This window comes from Syngnathus acus, chromosome 15 (assembly GCF_901709675.1).
Source record: "Syngnathus acus chromosome 15, fSynAcu1.2, whole genome shotgun sequence".
In the NCBI taxonomy this organism is placed as follows: Eukaryota; Metazoa; Chordata; class Actinopteri; order Syngnathiformes; family Syngnathidae; genus Syngnathus; species Syngnathus acus.
In genome coordinates, this window is record NC_051100.1 from 7660766 (window position 1) to 7682885 (window position 22120).

At 40.3% G+C, this 22120-nt stretch overlaps 3 protein-coding genes across 5 annotated transcripts; 1 reads left to right on the plus strand and 2 right to left on the minus strand.

Annotated features, from left to right (window-relative positions):
• Nucleotides 1-173: 173 nt before the first annotated feature.
• erlin1 (ER lipid raft associated 1) lies at nucleotides 174-5464 on the plus strand. 3 transcript variants are annotated; one of them, XM_037271796.1, is made up of 12 exons: nucleotides 174-291; nucleotides 1310-1436; nucleotides 1697-1778; nucleotides 1970-2016; nucleotides 2189-2250; nucleotides 2357-2482; nucleotides 2555-2628; nucleotides 3187-3245; nucleotides 3369-3460; nucleotides 3560-3649; nucleotides 3765-3844; nucleotides 4032-5464. In XM_037271796.1, the coding sequence occupies exons 2-12, from the start codon at nucleotides 1327-1329 to the stop codon at nucleotides 4212-4214; spliced, it is 1005 nt and encodes a 334-aa protein (XP_037127691.1). In that variant the 5' UTR covers nucleotides 174-291; nucleotides 1310-1326; the 3' UTR covers nucleotides 4215-5464. The 3 variants fall into 3 exon arrangements, with proteins under 3 accessions (XP_037127691.1, XP_037127692.1, XP_037127690.1); XM_037271797.1 differs by having other exon boundaries at nucleotides 199-285; XM_037271795.1 differs by having other exon boundaries at nucleotides 242-272.
• Nucleotides 5465-7155: 1691 nt separating this feature from the next.
• On the minus strand, nucleotides 7156-11422 carry spef1 (sperm flagellar 1). Its single transcript, XM_037271821.1, has 7 exons — nucleotides 11198-11422; nucleotides 10604-10715; nucleotides 9922-10069; nucleotides 9806-9851; nucleotides 8800-8884; nucleotides 8269-8374; nucleotides 7156-7909 (listed from the first exon to the last, which is right to left on the minus strand). The coding sequence occupies exons 1-7, from the start codon at nucleotides 11304-11306 to the stop codon at nucleotides 7772-7774; spliced, it is 744 nt and encodes a 247-aa protein (XP_037127716.1). The 5' UTR covers nucleotides 11307-11422; the 3' UTR covers nucleotides 7156-7771.
• Nucleotides 11423-11684: 262 nt separating this feature from the next.
• Nucleotides 11685-22071, minus strand: adam8a (ADAM metallopeptidase domain 8a). The gene is made up of 25 exons (XM_037271656.1): nucleotides 21942-22071; nucleotides 21752-21849; nucleotides 21548-21621; nucleotides 21391-21469; nucleotides 20399-20475; nucleotides 19844-20048; nucleotides 19419-19496; nucleotides 19251-19319; nucleotides 18587-18756; nucleotides 18432-18513; nucleotides 17793-17935; nucleotides 17524-17701; nucleotides 17353-17442; nucleotides 17056-17251; nucleotides 16797-16878; nucleotides 16540-16717; nucleotides 16386-16472; nucleotides 16231-16315; nucleotides 15784-15892; nucleotides 15499-15697; nucleotides 13146-13193; nucleotides 12988-13044; nucleotides 12742-12792; nucleotides 12604-12684; nucleotides 11685-12442 (listed from the first exon to the last, which is right to left on the minus strand). Exons 1-25 carry the CDS (start codon nucleotides 21985-21987, stop codon nucleotides 12398-12400), a joined length of 2607 nt encoding a protein of 868 aa, XP_037127551.1. The 5' UTR covers nucleotides 21988-22071; the 3' UTR covers nucleotides 11685-12397.
• Between the last annotated feature and the right edge of the window lie 49 nt (nucleotides 22072-22120).

A 22120-nucleotide genomic window follows, 5' to 3' on the forward strand; every position in this document is an offset into this window, starting at 1 on the left:
TTCAGCTTTTCTATATATTTTATATATCTTTATCGACTTTATAAAACTAATAGATTTAATTACGTTTTCGGTCAATTCTTGGGTCTTCTGAGCATTTAAATTGGCAATATTTGGGTAGTGACCTGAGTTTTTAGGTGTAAAATGTTTCAGAACTACTTTTAGAAGATAACAAATAATTCCGACAGCCCATGAATGCAGCACCGCAACAAGCCCAAACTAAAACTGCGGTAGGCGGTTGAGGGGGATGAGACGTTGAATGAACGCCAGGAGAGGTGACTGTTCGCGATAGTGGTAATTTCATTTTACTACATTTAATTCAACTCGGCACTCGAACATTGTTGCACGTATTTCTCCCTACAAAGCTACGCCTCGCTTAGTAGATTGCGGAGGTTATCAGCCCAAGCAGTTAGCACACAGCATGCATGATTACGGAATCCGCCCCCGGTAGTGAAGGATAGCTCACGCCACGGCTAACTGTGGCTAACACACGTCGTTGGTCTTTCAGCAATGCGTCGGTCTGTTGCGTATTAAAAATGGAAAGTCATGATTGCGAAGAATGCTCTTTGTTGATTTTAGTTCATCGAAATGCATTTTGCCAGTCTGTGTGCCAACGCTTGTTAGCAGTCGTCATTGTCATCTGTCAGTGTAAAATGAACGGTCGCGACAGTTGTGTGGACCTTCGAATGTTTATTGGCTCCGTTGTGGTGAAAGGATTCTGTAAATCGGTGTGCTTATTCTGTTATTTTGTCAAATTCTTATAACGACGGAATAAATCGCTTTTAAATAAATAAATCATCTAATATTCGAAACAAAGAGACATACAGTGAGTATATAATTGTTGCAAAGTATTTCCCAAATTTACCCCCAATTCGATGTGGATGACTGGATGCCCCCCCCCCCCCCCCCCCCTAAAATATTAAATGATAATGTTGCATAATCTGGAATACATAACATTTCGTTCTATTTTTCAACACTCACAGGAAAGACACACAAACACATTTTAAATGATACATTTGGACCAATTAAGTGAATTTAGATGATTTTCTGCGATGCACCTGATGATGTCACAGCATACTAAAGTGGTTGGGAATCATCAAACCTTGCAACCATAGGTGGGCCTTAATAAAATGTACAGTCTTTTTATTTCACTCATGTCAGTTGGTGACTTATTTACAAGGACTTTTATTTTACACCAATCCTACGCTTGTTTTAATCGCTTGCAATAAAAAGGCAGCAGAATAGCTCCATGCCATTTACTATACTTGTGCAAACATTTTAGGATGTTTAAACAATGGTCATCTATCTACAGGTGAGAGCCCAGTGAGGATGACGCCACATGTCGGGGCTGTTTTTGCAGCAATTGCAGGGGTGACGGCTGTCCTGCTGCACTCCTCCATTCACAAAATAGAGGAAGGCCACCTTGCTGTCTACTACAGGTACTGCTAACTGTACACTGACACAACACTAACCAATTTTCCTTTGAAAGGAGAAAGAAAACGTGTAACTGGCGTCAAAGATAGGGTTATGATCCGTTTTAGAGTTTTCACTGTACGACATTTAAGGTGAACTTGTTTGTTAACGTTGTGCCCTACAGACGATTTCCTTCACTCTACCCGCCTACATTGTAATCAGCAGCTACCCAGCTATTTCGAAATCATTGCACAAGCTTCTTCTTTTTTTTTTTTTATGTCTTTAGGGGTGGAGCTTTGCTGACAGGTCCCAATGGTCCGGGATATCATATCATGCTGCCTTTCATTACCACATTCCGATCAGTTCAGGTAATCTCTTCTCGCATCCTTCTCGCAAGAATGAGGACAGTTATAATCAACTGTGTATCTCATCATACACACAGGCAGAACAGGAAATTATGTTGTCTCCTCATCTTGCAGTTTAACATAAAAAAAACAAACATTGTAATTGCTGTGTTAGCTGAACTATTCCGTTCATTTTTTGTATTCTTTTATTTCAGACGACATTGCAGACTGATGAGATCAAGAATGTACCTTGTGGAACAAGGTATAAATATTATACTAATATATATATTTTTTCCTCAATGTCTGCAACTAAAAAAAAAAAAAAGGAATAAAGCTATTGAATAATGTCCAAAAACTATGAGAATAAAATAGAAAGTATTTAAAAAAATAACATTTGTTTGAGAATGTTGACACATTTTGAATCTCCTTGCCAGTGGCGGGGTGATGATCTATTTTGACCGAATAGAGGTTGTCAATATGCTGGTCTCCTCCGCAGGTACAAAATGTTCAGATTCAATTGCAAAAGCTCCTTTTCTTATCGCATGCTACTGTTTGTCAACTGCCCGGCATCACAATCGTCTCACTTCCTGATGTGTTTCTAGTGGTGGACATAGTGAGGAACTACACGGCCGACTATGACAAAACTCTCATTTTCAACAAAATTCACCACGAGTTAAACCAGTTCTGCAGCGTGCACACACTACAGGAGGTCTACATAGAGCTCTTTGGTTTGTCTCTCCCCCTAAATGTTAAAATAAGTCATGGTATGGCAACAGATAAAGTATGATTTCATTGCCCAGATATCATTGACGAGAACCTGAAGACTGCCTTGCAGAAAGATCTTAATGTGATGGCCCCTGGACTTACCATACAGGTAAGAGGTAACAAACAATTGCAGGTAAAAAAAAATCATATTCTCTGTGAGAAGCGCAATTGTTACACTGCTTTAATACTGCACACATTTTGGTTTGACGTAGAAATAATAAATGGTGGAAAGTACAAAAAGAGGAGCTATTGTAAACAGGCTCCCCATTCACAGGCGCACACAGCAGGAAGCGATGAGATTCTCCGCTGAAGAATACCAGGGCTAAGATGGAAATGTGTCAAAACGGGTTAGCACAAGACAAACACTAGATTCAAACCAAATTAACTAAATCAAACAAAACTTTTTTGACAAACTAGTATACCTTTTGTGTGATCAGTATCAGTTTCCATGGCTCCAATTCCACTCAAGAATATTATCCAATATCAGTCGGTCTGTTTTATATATTCATGAACATTTATTTTCTCTCTTTTCTTAACATTATGGCCTTTCGTGGTTTTATTTGCCATCAGACTTGCCTGTGATTTATGAAATATGATATATGAAATCAAGCTGTGTTGATTTCAAAGGTCTTTTTCTTTCTCCCCACTCTAACTCAACCGGATGCAGGCTGTCCGCGTAACCAAGCCAAAGATCCCTGAGTCTATCAGGAGAAACTTTGAACTCATGTGAGTTTGACCTAAAGTTGCTATCTAACATGCATTTTTTGGGTGTGGCATACTTGGTTCAAGTGAGTTCAAAAGCATAAAGAAAAGTGTAGTGTGTGTGTAAAATAATGTGTGTGTGTGTAGGGAAGCAGAGAAAACCCGTCTCCTAATTACGGCTCAGACACAGAAGGTGGTGGAAAAGGAGGCGGAGACTGAGAGGAAAAAAGCCATTATCGGTAAGTGGGGATTTTTTTTTTCGGGTGGTTTCATTTGCACACTCTTCTATTCCGCTCACCACAAAGCCCGCCTGCTGTGTTGATCCGTGTCGTGTGCAGAGGCTCAAAAAATGGCTCAGGTAGCCGAGATCCATTTCCAGCAGAAAGTGATGGAGAAAGAGACAGAAAAGAGGATCTCTGAAATCGAGGGTCAGCTAGCCGCCTTGCTTCAGTATTTCAGTACACGTGCAGTACTTCTCGTTCATCTCTTGAGACGAATATTTCTTCTATTTCTGTATCTGGTGCTATCATGTGCCATATTCAGATGCCGCCTTTCTGGCCAGGGAGAAGGCCAAGGCCGATGCAGAATACTACACCGCCGAGAAGGTTGCTGAAGCAAACCAGGTATAAGACATTGTGCACACACAAACGCACATGTAACTCAATGCATGTATTTCAATACACTTTTTGGCATCCTTCTGTTGTGGGAGCAGCCTCAGTAGAAATGCTCACCGCAATGTCAAGATGAACTTAAAACACGAGTGAAATTCTGCTTATGTGGCTTCACAATCACATCTGCTCTGTCTTGTAGCTGAAGTTAACCCCTGAGTACCTGGAGCTGATGAAGTACCAGGCTATAGCGACTAATAGCAAGATTTACTTCGGCCAGGACATCCCCAACATGTTTGTGGATGGAAACCTGGGCACACCCAAAGCCGAAAACAATCACAAGGCACCCAAGCGGGACTCACGGATATCTTCCGTTGATTTGTAAAGAGCAAATAGAGATTTGGAGGATTTGATGTGATCAAAAAGCAGAAGGAAGAAGGTAATGAAAAGGATTTTTTTTTTCTTTTGGAGGGGTTAAGCGTAAGAACAAAAAGCCTGTAAAAGCTTATCTGCCTGTAAGGCAACAGCAGGGGGTCGCTAAAATTTTCTTGTTTAACTTTTTTTTAATGCTTTTGGCTAACCTCGTATGCAAAGATCATAATTGTTGACACGGCCTATCTGGACTGGAATGCAGCGTGTGACACTAATTAGAAACAAGAGGGCGATTTGTTTTGGCGTGTTAGGGAGTCAACGGCCGATGAGTTAATGCTTAGTTGGGCATTTCTTGGTTGCAGTTCAAACAGTGCACTGTGGCGTTTGCCAGCTGCTTAAAGAAAGCGGACTTGAATATTCTAATGAGAACGGCGGAGGAGCTTCCTGTTCTTATTTGGTCTGCTGGTTTGTGTTTTGTTGTGTGGCCTGGTGCTGATGATGAAAGTAGTGCCTGCTCCTATCCACCAATGCTTTCTGTTTAGAGCTTATTGGGATATCTCAGGAAAATAACAATTTGTTAGATGCTCACAAGGACTTTTTCCTAATACTGGATCCGAATGCAAATCCCTTGCAAGTTCCCTTCCCTTCTAGTTTACTGGTCTAGGATCAGAAGGAAGTTACGGGACTGAGACACGAGAAAATAAGCGAGAAGGCTACACAACTGCTCGACCGTCATCACATTCGGATGTTGCATACTAACTGCACAGTGTCTCAGTCTTTGCCAAACAAAATTACGCTTGTCATAACACTATCATTCTCCTGTTTTGTAAAATGCAGTTAATTAATAGTGCTTGTGCCGGGGCTAGTTTGACTTTTTTTTTTTTCCCCACCCTTGGCTTTGTTTAAAGAAAATGCGAGTTAGCCATGGTTAACAATGGTGGGTTAGTCACGCTGTGGTGCATCGGCGTCGACGGGAGCCAAGAGAAAGACACCATTTGTGTCCAGAATGACGTTTGTGTCCATGCGCTGATGTTTACGTGACCGCCGAATGGACGCACTCTTGCTCTGCTTGCTGAGGCGGTGGCGGGTGATGGGTATAAATCACTCAACCTGATTTATTTGTTTCTTCTTGTTGACATTTTGTACAATCTGTGAAATTCTCCAAAATGGTTTCTCCTTGTTTTTAAAGGGTTTATATGCAAAAACAATGTTTTGACAATATTCTTAAATAAAACCTATTTTGGTACCTCTCTTCTCCATGCATCAATTGACTGAATTATTCATGTCAATATTCTGAATTTGTCAGTAAAAAAAAACTTTGTTTTGGTAACTGAAAACTATTTTATCGGCTGCAGTTTCCCTGTATGATGCTTTTAAAAGTATTTCTAAAACATTTGCATATATGTAAACAGTTTGAGTTTATTTGAATTTTATGAAAGTGAACATTAGAAAACAAGAGAGTAATTCCAAAAGCTTCCAACAGGGGGTGCACTGACATCATAAATACTCAGCTCCAGTTAAAAGAGCCCAAACAGCAAGACAATACATATTTCAGCTAAAACAATGGACATAAATTCTGACCATTGTAGCCACGTGTGGATGACTGGACCAACGTACACAGTGTCACACCTCGTGCGTCATGAGCACAACGTCAACACGTCAACAGTTCCATGGTCCTGAAGGAGGTCAGCTGTTCACGCAGGAAGCACTCAACGTGTGAGAGCATGTGAGACACGATTTCCTCATTGTGAAGTCCACAATACCAGCCAGTGGGGTCACTTTAAGTAAATTAAAGCCATTGTTTTGGTTGCTGAACTCTGAGAAGGACCCAATTAAAAACCAGCACGATGGAAAAGCAAAGATATGTTTCAGATATGTAAAATAAACAAACCAGTTGAGCGGCCGGGTTCTTTTGTCACTGATATGGCAAGATAAATAAACCTGGTTAATGTGAATATTGATGTTTACTGAGTCCAGTTAAATGGGTGGTCTGGTGCTGTGAGGAAGTCAGGTCAAGTCTGTGTCTGCTGAAGCCCACCAGAGTTAGGGCGTGGCTGCTGGAATGATCCGTTTGAAAGAGAAGAGTGATACAGAGATGGTGATTCACTCTATCATCATCAGCTATCATCATCTCTGTGCTCGGCTTGTTCTCCTTTGCATTCCAATCCTGTGTGCTGGAGCTTCACACTCATGCTAAAAACATCACCTTTCAAATATATAATTTACTGACTTTCACGCATTTTTTTGCCCCTTACTCAGCTTGTTTTTCTCTCATTTACTTCATTCTGCATAAATCATGCTTGTTACAGAGCATTTTTTGAGAACACTGGGGCCTCAACTTACAAGTTTGATTTGTTCCTGACCACTTTCCCAATTCAAAGATCTTGTTACAAATCATATTTCTCATTAAAATGAATGACAATTAGGCAGTATGTCTACTTTCTTTGGCAATTGGTCGCACAAATTGTGCTTGGTAACAAGATCTTGCGCAAATATGGGACGCTGCCAGTATCTGAGTTATGTTGTTTATATCTGCGAGATAGCCAAGATGTTTTGCTTGTGAAATATAACGATGGAGACTATTCTCATAGTTTAGTCTTGCATACTTTTTTGTCTTCAAGCTATCCTGTTCTAAAATTGACCCACTTGTGTCAGCTTTCCAACATGACCTAATGCTTTATCATTAGACTAAGACAGGCTAGTGATGCTGAATCAGCATTTATGTCTTCTTATTCCGATCAGCCTCATCTTAACTGTTAACGTTGGTGAAAAAATGTGCTATCTTGAAACAAAACTCACACTTACAGGAATTGCTTTATAAATAAGTTTTGGATTTTCCGACGTGTGTGACGAACTGACAGTGCTTGTCAGTAAACCTAACACTGCATGTCATTGTGTTTGCAGCTCATTTCTGAACAGTTCTATTTGTTATTCAAGGAGTCACGTTGGAAAAATAAAGTGGTTAGACAATTTATTGAGCACGGGGTGGTCGGACATTACAAGCTGAACAAAGGATGGCAGTTTAAAATTAAAACAAAAAACAAGCACATTACCGCTTCACACAGAACAGAACCTCATTATTTAAAAAAAAAAAAAAAAAAGGCACACTAAATACTCTACAGAAATAGGAAAAAAATAATAAAGGCAAATATACAGTAAATCTCACTTGATACTTTCACTTAGATAAATGTACACTATGAATAAAGTTGCTGGTGTATTTCTAAGCCTATCCTTACAAACAAGACTTTTTGTGTTTATTTTTCTCTTTTTGGGGCTTTTTATTTTAATATTTCAAAAATTCTCAACCAGAATCAACAAATATATATGAGCAGTCAATTGGCAGCTTATGCAGTTTCAAATGAACTGTATGAGGAAAATGGCCTATTAGTATTTCCAAGGGGAAAAAATTCCTGGTTTCACTGTGAAATACATGTGAACCTTGCTTCTCGTTTTGTAGAGGGATTAATTGCCGCTAAACAAAAAAAATCATGGAAGTTTTATATAATTATTTTTTGCTTTTTACATTGTAAAGTGTTGATTGCAATTATAATAAGAGTTTCTTTAAAGTGCTTAAATGCTGCTGGGTTTAGAATCAGTGTATTTTCCTTTTGCACAGGTACACATCTCCAGATTGTGCCTCAGATCATCTATCCGCATGTCCTTTAGCTGAATCAGGCGCTCCAACTTGCTCACCTTCATTTGCAGGATCTACGCACACACACAGACACACAAAAGTGAGAAAACAACAGGCAGTGCATTGACTGAAAATCTGCGGGATGTGATGAAAAAAGAGGAAGTGTTGCACATTTGTGTCCTTGTGTAGCCTCTTGCCTCACATGCAGATGTTGTCACACATTGAGTTATATCCGCTTAGGTGAAACTGACTCACTGACCACTGCTGACACAGCTTGTACCATAAATGCGTGCGCACACACACTTACACACTCAGGACACACACCTGCAAAATGTCTATATGACCTGCTTTTTCCCAGCAAAGAATGAAAATGGGAAGACAAGTCAAGCGATGTGTTTCCCAGATTGGTGTGTGTGTGTGTGTGTGTGTGTACCTCCACTGTCTCCTGCAAAGCCATGGCTGCGTGCTCTTTTTCCTTTAGCATTTGGCGTACGGCTGGGTCCAAGTTGGAATAAAACTGAGCTGTGTGTTGTAGTTTGCTGCAACAAGAGTAACTTGAATCATAGTGGATACACAAAAAGGCCACACACCCTGTTAAAAGTATAGTTTTTTGGTATAAAAAAAGAGAAACATGAATCCTGTCAGCCCTTTTCCACCGAGAAAATGAACTGTGACTAAGTAATTCGACTGAAAAGTAAACAGAAATATCTCAGGGGGAAAATGTTCAATTTGATGGAATTTATTACTGTCAAGCATGTGACAGAAATATCTTTTTCTGTTCTATTTTTTCTATATATATAATTCTTTTTTTCATCTTTCTTTGCTAGATGGAGTTTTTCGTAATGTTTGACCTTAAGGGTGTGTATATTTATGCAATGAGGTTATTTCTCCCTAAATGATTCTAGTTTAGTTTTCTGCTTATTTGGTAGATGTCAGGTATTCATGGGAAGCTTTATTTTATTACCTCGTCTCCATTTTCAACTTGTCATCCCGTTTCACCTCCTCGCGTACGATCTCGGACAGATATCTGGCCTCACTCTGATTAAACTCTGAAGCAAAAAGGACATAACGTGACACTCCCTCCAGAATCATGTTGACTTTTTTGAAGAGCTGAATAGTGCTGTTGTTGGACACCCAAAGAAGTCCAGTAAATCTTCTGAGCACAAACGTAGGGTGAGGTGGGGAGGGGGGACTATGAGGATAAGCAGAACAAGGGAGGGAAGTCCTTGAAGTTGTGCCATGCTGATATTTGTCAGTGATAAGGCCATCTGCTGATAATAGGATGTGTGCACTGCGTCTCTCTGTGATAGCACACAGGGTGGAGGGAAAGAGAGGAAAGAGGAGCGGCTCTGAGGTCAGCTCACAAGGTTATATGGCGGGGACGGATGAGGTGTGAGAATTGGAAGAGAGCCGTGTCAGCGACTGACGCCCAAAAGGTTGCGACATTTGCTTATTGCGTGTGTGCTTGTGTGGTCACTCGATAGCATGATATGCAGTTACGGGGCAGGTAGCAAAGCGGATCAACGAGAAATCGTCTAGAATCAGCATGTAAATGTAAATAATTAGTCAAACTTAAATTGACAACGTAATGTAGTAAAATGCATTTCTCATAAACTTATGGTGGCAATTTTGAAAAGCATGAGTTGAGCAAATAGTGAAAAATTCTTGGAAAAAAGAGGCTTCTAACTATTTAATGCCACACCCATCAAACTAGACAATGACACGATTTCCATTCAAAACAACCAAACGACATTGCCTTCATAAAAGCCTGCTAACATATCATGGAAATTGCCTTGGTGTACCAACTCATAGACAGATAATTTAACACTACTCACAGGCATATATTCTTTATCTTCTACAAAGAGACTAATATTACAGCAAACTGTACATTCTATGCAATTATACGATTTATCTGTGTTTCTTAAAGTACAGGAACTGTATTAGAATGGAGGAACCATGGCTGTGGTTACCTGTGAGAGTTTTCTCTGGGTTCCTGGTGTCATAATACTCCAAATCCTGCATTGAAAATAGACATTTAGCGACGCACATAGCACACACATGTATGTAGGCTTACAACATCACATACTAATATGGTGTGTGCCTTCTGGTCCAACTTCTGATCTATCTTTTCCCTGAGGCCACTCAGCACACTTTCGATCACCCCCGCGGATCGCAGTATAATCTTTTTCACTGACTTCTCAGGCACGTGGAAGTTCAGCTTGGAGAACACTTTCCTGTGTTTGCAAAACGACACTCGATAACACATACACATCTGTTTGCAATTGTACCGACGTTACATGTTGTGATGATAAACACCGGTGGGATCCTCAAGGGTGGCTGCGCGCCATTTAAATGGTCCGGGACAGTTTTTGGACTGGTTCTCACCCCCAGATGAAGAGAGGTGTGCTAAGTTTGGCCACTGAATATGTTGACGTGTCTACTGGGAGTGGTGGGTTGGGTGGCACTAGACATACTGAATCCCCATCGTGCCAATATTCCATCAGTGCAACTATATTTATCAGCTATACTGTAAAAAATATTTACTCTGTGTAAAATCGTTCCTCGGTCATGGCCAAACAAAAACACCACAGGAACCCTCAAGTCAAGTGTGTTTGGGATACACACTCGCTGGCTACTACTTTCCTTCCGCAATCTAACTCAGGAGTGGGAAACATCCTGATGGCTGTACAAGCCTGCGAGAACATTTGCCTGGAAATATTTTTTTTAAATTTGATGAATGAATGCATGGACCATGAGATGCCTCTCGCCTGTTAAGGAGGTTCCAGTTGCTTAGCTTCTGCTGAGTGGAGCTGGCAGGAGTGTAGTTGTGCAAGTCGATAAACTTTGGGAAGAAATGTTTCACGACCTCAGCCACCATCACTGCAGACAGAAAGCAAATACATGCATGAAATATGATCTCGTACGACATTATGAGGCAACAAATGGCACACTAGTTTGCATAGCAGCGTACATATGGGGCACACACCAAGGTAACACCTATTTTAGATTATTTTTCATACATATTTATGGCCTGTAAGTGTTTTATGCACAGGCCTAAATTTATACAATTAAAATCATAACCATAAAATATGATCGAGAATAAAAACACATATTAAACTCATGCACAATACATACTGACCACATCAGTATTTATGTCCACCTGCACAGTCTCTTGTAAATCAATACAAAATCAATAATTGCATTAGTATGCCTGTCATTGTCATTAAAAAAAAAAAGAATTATTATCTTTGTAAAAGCAGAATCATCGATTACGCTCTTACATTGACTTTCTTTAGACTGCGCAGGTATCCGTCATGATTCATCTGATGTCTTAGTTTTAGCTTTAGCCTAGTTTTAAGTACCTCCGTCGCTGAAGTCATTGGCGATGTTTCTTTTAGGTCTTGAAAGATGAATTTTATCGATCCACGCATACAAATCCTGCAACTCGTCCTCGTCTAACTCTCGCTCCATTCGCTATCCGGGTTTTTGTTACTTTATGAATTTAATTTTGACAATTTCAAGCACCGGACAATTTCGCTCGGTTGTTTTTGGTGGTTGCTAAGCAACGCAGCGTAAAAGGCCAGAGCGAAAAGCAATAGGCGCATTTGACGTCACTCTACGTGCATTATTACGTTGTTTGCTAATAGTGTGTCTTATGCAAGGTTTACGTTTATAATTAAATTCACCTTATTAATGAGGAAAAGGAGAAACTTCTTTCTATGTTTCTCCTTACTGTGACTTAAAGAAATCTTCCCCAAAGAAAAATACACAAACAAAAAAGGGCAAATGCCAGTCCTACAAAGCAATGGTATCTGGGAGTCGCTATGGTATTACGCAAAAAAATAATAATCAAGTTTGTAATTTTATTTAAACACAAGCATGTACATAAATGAAACTCAGTTTGAAGTTTGAGTCCTCGTTGCAAGAAATGAGTCATTATTATTATTGTATTTGTAAGGGGACAATGTTATGATGACTGCTGCATAGAACATTCAATTTTTTTAAAAATCCCTTGAGAAGTTAAAATCAATATGTGCTGACAAAAAGACAAGTGTCAAGAACAAATTCATACATTCATCCATTTTCATAAAAGGATTCAAGGCAAAGTCATATAATCTGGGTTCTTTCATACAAAAATCTTTAAAGTGCCCACATTGGTGCCACATTTGAAAATCCCTAAACTTCTCTTAGTACCAAAACAATGTTACAAAGTTACAGCATCAGCAGTACAATCATAAAATGTTCACATATCTCAGGATCAAGGACAAGGAGAGACGTTTCCCTTCAAACATCGTCATCATCATGGTGGCGGAGCCATAAGTGCTGTCAATCACAGTTTTAAAAAGAAGCAAGGCAGATGGCAGCAATCCTCATGGCGTTAAAAAAAAAAAAAACACTTTTGTTTATTTTCGTTGTCGATCCTTCAGCTGGATCTCGTCCTCGCATGAACTCACACCAACGTCTCCTGAGAGCTTTTCTTTCTTTCTTTCTTTTTAAATCCTTGTAGGTGAGATAAGAGCATCAGTGTCTGAGGATTTCAAAAGTGGAATGATTCCCCTTGGTCATCTAGGTCTGCTGAGTGGAGTCAGGGCAACTCTCCCTGAAATCTACACAAATAAATACAAGCACACATCATCAGCCTCTCTCAATACAATCTCTTAAAATGTGTACACAACGCATTTTAAAGGACCCCAAAAGAAATTGCTGTGACGCTGACAAGATGAGGCGTGGCAGATTTCGGGAAGCACCGCTGTTCTTCAATACGTACCAGCTGAGTGTGAGGGAGCTGCGGAGGGACGGCGGCGGGCTTTGGCTTTACTGGAGGCGTGACAGGTTTTGGCGTTGTGAACTGCGAGAAGGCAGATGATTAAACATTGTCGAAGTGCGTGATTAATTGCTGACTTACTGGTTTGGACGCAAGTGGTGGTAAAGGTCTGGACGGAGGTAGTGGCCTTGCCTGGAAGTAATCACGAGTCAATATGAGACTAATCTTGTAATAAATTTTGGGACACGCCTCTTATAGATTATGATTATTTTAGACCCAGAAGTTCCCTCTGACTCATAGTGAAGGAACATTGTGGGGAAGGCCCTTTTTCTTTTGTTCCAGAAGTGTACAATAACAATTGATAACAATTGATTCCATTTGATATACCTCAGAGTAAATCGGCTTGCTCGGCACAGCTGGTGGTTGCAAGTGTGGCCTGAAACCCTAAAAAACAACAACATTACATGGCTTAAGTAAAAACAAACAATGAAGAAGATAAGATCGGCTCTAGTGAGGGTTCTGTTCTAACGTCTGGATCACGTTACCTGTTGGATATTTGATGGCTGAGGTACAGTTGGTTTCTTTTTGGTGGGCTGTAGGAGACAATGAAGTAGAAAGAAAATAATGATGAGTGTTTCCTTATAGACACATGCAAGGAGTTGACTTTTGTATGGACTTGGCTTAGTGATTGGAAAATAGAAGGTTCCAGACACAATATGGGTCTTTGGGGGGCAAAGCAACTGAGGCAATTATAAAGGCTTGTGTCTGGGACCTCAACAACTATGAAAAATGTCTCTAGCATACACACGCTATATGACTGCATTCCATTCCTGGCACTAGTTGCTGCCACTGGAATCAATAGGATGCTGCAGGAGGGTTTGGTAACCCTCTACTTAATTGTGTGAAGGCGAAGGCCTTCACACATATGTTATTCTACTCCATTCACTTTATTATTATATTTTATTCCCGCCACTTTTTTGTCCCGCTTCTTCTTCCACAAAATTCATCCGATTCACTCCATTCCACTTTTGACGTATTCCAAATATTCACGAGATGGGTGCTTCCATTTTTCTCGTTCCGAAAACTTTCCGTTTTCGCAAAATTCGCAAAATTCCGACAACTTTTTCCCCATTCATTCTTAATGGCACATTCGACATTTCACATTTACGTCATTCCAATTGGAAATTCACATCATTCAGCACATTCTAATCACATTCGGAAAGATTCTCGACATTCCCAAAATTCCCAAATTCAAAAATTTCACGTTTTCACGTTAAAAATTTCGACAAAAATTCACAAAATTTCGTTTTTCACCTCTAATTTCTACATTTTTCAATCGATTCAACCCATTCCAACTTTCAACTGTTCATCTTTTGCCTACCTATTCCACAACTTCCCACTTACCAAAAACTTCACATCTTTTATTTTGAAATTCACACCCAATTCCTTTTTCCCTTCTCATTTCTACATTTTTCAACCGATTCAACCCATTCCAACTTTCAACTGTTCATCATTTTTCTACCTATTCCACAACTTACCAAAACTTCACATCTTTTATTTTGAAATTCACACCCAATTCCTTTTTCCTTTCTCATTTCTACATTTTTCAACCGATTCAACCCATTCCAACTTTCAACTGTTCATCATTTTCTACCTATTCCACAACTTACCAAAAACTTCACATCTTTTATTTTGAAATTCACACCCAATTCTCCAATATTTCCTTTTTCCCTTCTCATTTCTACATTTTTCAACCGATTCAACCCATTCCAACTTTCAACTGTTCATCATTTTTCTACCTATTCCACAACTTCCCAAAAACTTCACATCTTTTATTTTGAAATTCACACCCAATTCCTTTTTCCCTTCTCATTTCTACATTTTTCAACCGATTCAACCCATTCCAACTTTCAACTGTTCATCATTTTTCTACCTATTCCACAACTTCCCAAAAACTTCACATCTTTTATTTTGAAATTCACACCCAATTCCTTTTCCCCATCTCATTTCTACATTTTTCTACCGATTCAACCCATTCCAACTTTCAACTGTTCATCATTTTTCTACCTATTCCACAACTTCCCACTTACCAAAAACTTCACATCTTTTATTTTGAAATTCACACCCAATTCCTTTTTCCCTTCTCATTTCTACATTTTTCAACCGATTCAACCCATTCCAACTTTCAACTGTTCATCATTTTTCTACCTATTCCACAACTTCCCAAAAACTTCACATCTTTTATTTTGAAATTCACACCCAATTCCTTTTTCCCTTCTCATTTCTACATTTTTCAACCGATTCAACCCATTCCAACTTTCAACCTTTTGCCTACCTATTCCACAACTTCCCACTTACCAAAAATTCCAAATTTGAAATTCAACCAAATTCTCCAAAATTTCTACATTTCTCAAGTAATTCAACACGTTTCAACGTCATTCCGCAGCATTCCCCGAAGAAGTTATTCATACATTTCGCCTTCACACGCAATTTCTCCAGAAATTGCACATTCTAGTTACATTTGATGTCTTCTAAACAAAGTAGTTTAACTGTATTTTAGTTTGATTATACAGTCTTTATACTTGTTTGACCTTTAGCAAAGTGAAAATGTTTCATAAATCATTACCTGCACAAATTCAGCTTTTATGCAGGCAGCAGAGGGAACAAATTCAGTCACCACACATGATATGTTGTGAGAATGAATTAGTTTAGCATTTCTCAGGTCCACTGTATAAAATGCTTTATTTATTGACCGTATTTGTCAACAATGCCAATTTACTGATGGGACCATTTCCCTCAGAGGAGTTCCTCTTAGTATGAACTTTAACAGCTTCTTGTTCTTTGTTAGCTTTTAAAACATTTTGAAAATGCAAAAGCTGTGCTATCCAACCGACAAACCTCAGGAGCTGTCCTGCAGGGCTTGAACATCATATTCGATGATCCAGGCATGGAGGAGGACAGCGGTTTACGCACTTGTGCGGCTGAAGACTCCACAAATGTCGGCTGGCTAATAGTTGTGGAGCGAAGATGAGGGCTGCCCCGTGCATTGCTCGATCGAAATAAAGGATTTGTCTGTCCTGAGGTAGATTGGAGACCTCTGTAAAACAAATACACAAAGCAACTAAGATAAAAGGACACGAGGGTTCATTGATCCGTCATGGCCGAGAGAGTTGAATGTCAAACCTCTTTGGAAGTTGTCTTTTCCGGCTGCAGCACATAAAACCGCCGATGAGAAGGGCCGTGCATATGAGCAGGCTTACGACCAGTGACACAACAAGCCCCAGTCCTCCTCCTGTAAACACACGCGTTCCATTATCAATATCTATTCATTGCTTGAGGGAAGCAACAGTGAATGTCCGTTAACATCATTACTGTGCGTACGAAGGGGGATTCCGTGAAATCACATAAATACCGCTGCTTCTATCTGATCACAAGAGCTCAGTTATCTGACTCCATGTGGAATGCATTGCAAGTAATAAGTGTCGAAAGAAAAACAAGGCAAAGACTAAAAGCATATTCTCATCAAGCTCACCTACATCTGATTATGAATCATCATCTAGAATTTAAGGCGTGGCCACTATTTGAAAAAATAGCATTTAATGACATTAAATCAGATGATGTGCACTATACCTTCCGACACCTCCGATTCCAGCACATCACAGAAAGGTGGAGCCCAGCCAGGATCACAGTGACACTTGCTCTGATGGTTACAAACCTGTTGGAAATCCATTCAGTCAGTTTGGGATGCTTCAAATATTGTATGTGTGTGTGGTGAACATTTTCACCCCGTGGTTGTTGCATTTGGCGGCGCAGTCATCGGTTCCATATGCTCTTATGTTTCTGATGTCATGACACTTTTGGTTGTAGCATACCTTAAAGATGGATCAAAACACATTTTAGCTCACGTAAGCAACAATCGAAAGCGATATTTATATTTACCATATTGTTGCCACACTTGGTACCAGTGGGCACCATGCCCAGGTCTGCAGGGTAGTTGTCTTCTGGGTTCATGGTCGCCTCGTTACATTCTTCATTGCCTACTTTGTAAAAGGACTTCCTAGATGTCACTGGGAACCCCCATCCTCCCGTGCAAAAAAGTGTGCCGCATGATTGCTCTCTGCAGCCAAACAATACAAAACAATTCATCACTAAACCAAGAAAGAAACTGAGATCTTATGTCACTGTGTGAAACCTACGAGCCAAAACATCGACGCACAAACAGGCTCTTTCTGCAACCTCCATGCTGGAAGTAACAAGCATCTGCAGATACCTCCGCATCTATAAAGAAGGCACAAATTGATTCAACAATCCCATTACAAGAGGACTCACAAGATTGAATTCAAATATTGCAAACATTCACCGCTAATACAGACAAAATCCAACTGAATTAAAAATATATATATTTGTGGTTGAACACAGGGAGCCAATGCAGAAAAAAAAAATTCTGTGTTTTACCTGGTCCCCACAATCTCTTGCAATGTTGCTGCCGCGACGGACACTGTCCGTTGTAGCAGTATCCTTTCCCACGGTTGCACGGCAGGCCGTTCTGGGCGTAGGCGTCGGGAGGACAGGAGGCAGACAGTCCAGTGCAGTGTTCTGCCAAGTCGCAGTTCCCCGTCTTCGGCCGACAGACGCTGCCTGACGCTTTCAGCTGCAAATGGCGATGGACAAATGTGATTATTTACACACAACTGACGAGCCTGTAAATGGTCACACCCACAGAGTAGCACGTGGAGATTGTATATGACGCACTTGACAGTTGTGGCAGCATTCACCCTCAGCACACTGGGCTCCTCCGCTAAGCTTGCAGTTAGTAGCGTTGCAACAGGGATTCTTGCATTCCTTGGAAGTGAGCAGAATATTACAATCCAACCTTCCTTGTTTCGCTTTGGTCTTGTAAATATTTGCATGAGCGCAGCGTACCTCTACGGTTCCACAGTCACACTCCTCGCCAGGCTCCAGGAAAGCATTGCCACACACCGGCCCGCCATAAATACGGCCAGTCAAGGGTGTATCCAAGAGACAAGCTGGGTTGATCTCCTCCAGGAATCTGTTGAGCTGCTGCTTGCTGCAGCTGCTGAACATCTCCGGAGGCACGGGGCTAAAGGAACATTCAAGACGCCCTGATGTTTTCATTGTTTTGGAGAGTACAGCAGTCAAATCAGACTTAGTCAAGGCTTAAATTAGTTTACCCGACACTCTCTGCCATAATGCAGCCTTTCTTTGACGTCAAAGAACCACAGATGCAATTTTCTGTATCATGAGACAAGCCCAAGTTGTGACCCATCTCGTGGGCAATCGTGGAGGACACTCCAATTGCGTTATTGTTATGATCCTGCGTGCACAGTAGAGGTGTGTTAAGACAAGTGGAAACATATGAAATAGGACAACCACCCACATTTAGAAAATATCCTTCTAGAAGGCATAAACAGATGTCGAGTGTATTTAGGGATTGAATGTTGAGGCAATTTAGAAGACTTAGAAGAAGAGGAATATTCACAAAGTTACATGACGTAACTATCATTTGATATTCAGCATGGTAGCTTTTTTGTAACAGGGAAATGTGCAAACTGGTTGTTTTCGATTGATCATATCTTGAAGAAAATTCGACTACTCGGCTGCACCCAGCAAATGTGCTGTTGAGTCAGTCTTGCCTCGTAAGTTGCTGTCTAAAGGACAACATGACATCAGCTATGGGAAATCCATATCTCCATTTTAGCACAACTCTTCACAACATTATTCTGATCAATAGGCAGGCTAACCCATTTAGTCCATTGCACAACTATTCATGACATTCTTTACAACCACATGAAAGAAAAGAAAGCACCAACCTCATTTACCGCCCCTGAGCTTGACGTGCACATGGCATTTGTGTTGGCCAGACCAACCGTGGTGCCTTCGAAATCCAAGCCTCTAAACAATAAAAAGAGAACATTTTTCACATCCGAGTCAGAGCAGATGTAAGCTGTTTTCGTCTGAGTCTTACGTGATGAATTGTGCGTTGTCATGCTTCAACCTCGGCAGGAGGTTCCGCTGGCGCCACTCAAGAAAGCGGCTGAGCGTTTGCTCAGGTTTGGAACTGACCTCTATTTGATCTCTGTACGACCAGATATCAAGTCCTACTAACATCACACGGACACCCACAGGACGATACAGCTGGAACATCAGAGCAGAATGCACATGAGCACATTCAAAGGGAAAGTATATAAGATGGATAAGTAAATATGGAGAAAGGTTCAAGAGTGAGTCAGACACAACGCTACAAACCACATGAACAAGGATATACTGGGCTATAATCCTGTCATAGACCACCAGTGTTGGGTCTACTGTCTGATGAGTCACAGACATTGGCCCAATTGTTGGAAAATATGCAAACTTGCAAAGTGTGATATGTGTGAATCGCCTCTGCTTAAGTGTTAAGATTCACACTTTAAGTGAGAGAACTTCTCCTTTTAATCATTTGAAGGGAACAGGTCGTAACAGCACAGTTTTTTCTCGATTTCTGCTATCCAGACGCAAAGGAAATGCAGTGAGTGCATGCACAGGAAATTTCCCAGACTGGGTGGAAAAAAAAATCTACAGTTGTGTGAATTTTAGAATGAACTTATTTCACAGTGGTGACTATTTTTGTCTGTGTGAAAGGCACGTACCCTGTCAACGTTGTTTGCTATTTCAAGCACTCTGGCTTCCACTGTCCTTTTATTGTCGAATCTCTTGTACTGGAAGAAAAACATTTAGATAAGTACAATTTCCCGATGTGGGAATGCATATTAAAATCAAATACAGTATTTTATTGATATGAAAAACAGGAATGAAACCTCTGTGTTGTCGACCACCACAGCGAGCTCCACAGTTCTGGGTTTTCGTTCTCCGTTTTTAGTCTGGCCTCTGCTTCTCTGAGAAAGTTGAACATTTTATAAGAAAAACCAAAACATTAAACAAGCTATACAGTAGGATGGTTGGAAATAAAGTCACTTTTGACAGGCTGTGAGTAATGTAGTGTTCACATATGTGGAACTGAATTGCGTCTCGAGGCAAAATTGGGTGCGCTACTTGTCTGCAACCAGCAGAGGCACTGTAGATTCAGCCTTCTTTAGACTGAGACCAACATCATATCAGTTATGGGACATTCACACTCTAAAGTTTGAACTTCATAACAAAATGCTTAGATCATGGTTTGACCAGTGGAGTATATTTATAGTGTGTGCCTGTCAGTCTGTGTCCATGCTGTGCGTGTCTTTACCAGACTACTGAGCTCGAACACTCCAGACGGACGCGATACGTGATCATAGTACATGGTTGTGTTTCCATGGGAACAGGAGCTTCTCTTCCTTCTCAGATGTTTATAATTGTAAATTGCATGAAGACCTGCATCAGTGTGAACTTCAGCCTGCTGTGAGGTCAAAGGTTCTATCAGGTACGTCTGATCCTGGAGGCGTACAAACCCCCTGTAGGGAGAAAGAGGAACTTTAGAGATGATGCAGAGAGACGAGCGTTGCCCTAATGTCAAACTAAAATCCCGTTTCTCAGTCTTGTTAATATAAAATATGAACTATACAACAAAAGCATCTTAAGAAGACCGAGACATCTGGATCTCATACTCGATCTTATTAATTCTAATTGAGGAAATGGCTGTTGTGGAGTCTGTATTTAACATGTGGACATGAGTCATGGTGGGCAGTCTCAAGCCATAATGACTTTAAGTAAATTTCTCATGCCATGCTTTGGTAGCAATAACCTGTTTGCAATCACATTACAAGAAGTGGAGTGTGTGTGTGTGTGTGTGTGTGTGTCTTACTTTAATCCTGAGCACAGCTCCATGCTGGCAGAGGAGTCGTCGACTCCCACGACATGCCCGTGGTAGTAGCAGTGATTCTGAACATGTCAGGAAAAGACGGATTTGAACATCCAATGACAGCATAACATAATGCCAATCTTGATGTGTTGCACTTTATGAGTCATAGTGAGAGGGAAGTGATAAATCAGGAACATACAGTACATAATGGCATTGCTAATCAACTTCCTGTGCGGGATGCCAAAATTAGAGGAAGGAACTGTGTCATTAAGTAATCACAAAGTGCCCAGCTCACACGTCAAATCATGTACCACTTGGGTGGATATGAAGCAAATTGGAGAAAAGTACATTTTGTATGGGTATGATGCCACATGATATCATGTACTTGACCAATACGGGCCACAATTGACTTTTATGCATTCGTCTTTACATAAACACATACGTTCACTGAAATGAACAATGCACATATATAATTACTTGCAATCACGTGTTTCCAAAGACAATTTTTGAAAAACAGTTTTTCGTCTGACTTCTATAAAAGTGGGTCACAACTTAAAGGCTGTGGGAAAATGTTGGTCCCAAAGGACAACCAATAGAGAACACTCAAAAAACTGTAAACTGTAAAACTGACTATATTATTCATATTTATTTTCATTTTCTTTTTTTTCTTTTTCGGGTCACTCCAATGGGATAGGAAACCTAATGGTTGGTGGGCCATATGTGCATGATCTGCGATACAATTTGATCCGGCTGCCAAAAGCCCAAAACTATTTTACCCACAAATTCCAATAATATAATCTTGATTTGAACTTTACATTATACAGTATTATTCATGAATAGGCTGTGAAATTAAAATGACTGAAAATTTTAAATGGTCCCCGACAAGAAAAACTTTCCCCACCCTTACCCTACGCTGATATATTTCCTTCCTTTTGGGTCTATTTTAAAAACATATTCAAATTCTAAACACACAACCTTCATTAAACAGCACATACCTCAAGACCCGGCGTTGCTGTTATTTGGGTTCCTTTCTTGGAATAATGTGTCACAGAGAAGGTTTCTCCGATAAGCTCCCTGAAATAATCGGGTTGGTTGAAACATCAGCAAATGTAAGTATGTTGACAAATGTGGACAAATATCAATCTCTCTTACTTATTTTTCTCAAGGTGCAGTGTGTAATTTTGTCCTGCAATCCTCACAGAGTACTGCAGTACATCGGGATACTTCTACACAACACACACAATATTGCATGTATATGAGTGAGGAAAATGAGGTTGTGCTGAAGAGTGTGCGTGAGTGCCTGTGTGTGTGTGTGCGTGTGTGCGTGTGTGTGTGTGTGTGTGTGTGGTGACTTACCTGATGGGTGGCAACATTACTGATGTGAGATAAATTATTTAGCTTCTGAGGTGTCACTGTTTGATACTTCATCACATGAGGTAGAGTCCACGCGCTCCCTGCAAATAGGAATATTCCAATGAGCAAAAAAGAATAAAAAAAGAAAATACATAGCAAGACATATGGAGGAAAAAGAAAAAAAAAATTATACCCAACACCAAGAAGAAACTCCATATCAAATATCGAAACTGGGTCATGTTGCTTGGACGGACGCAGTCATTGTGAGCTGGAATGGTCTGAGAAAATGCCGAAGACGAGCATCTCTCCGCCCCTCTATGTTGTAATTTCCTCAAACCCTTCTGACGCGTAGGAATCGCAAGAGGATTATGA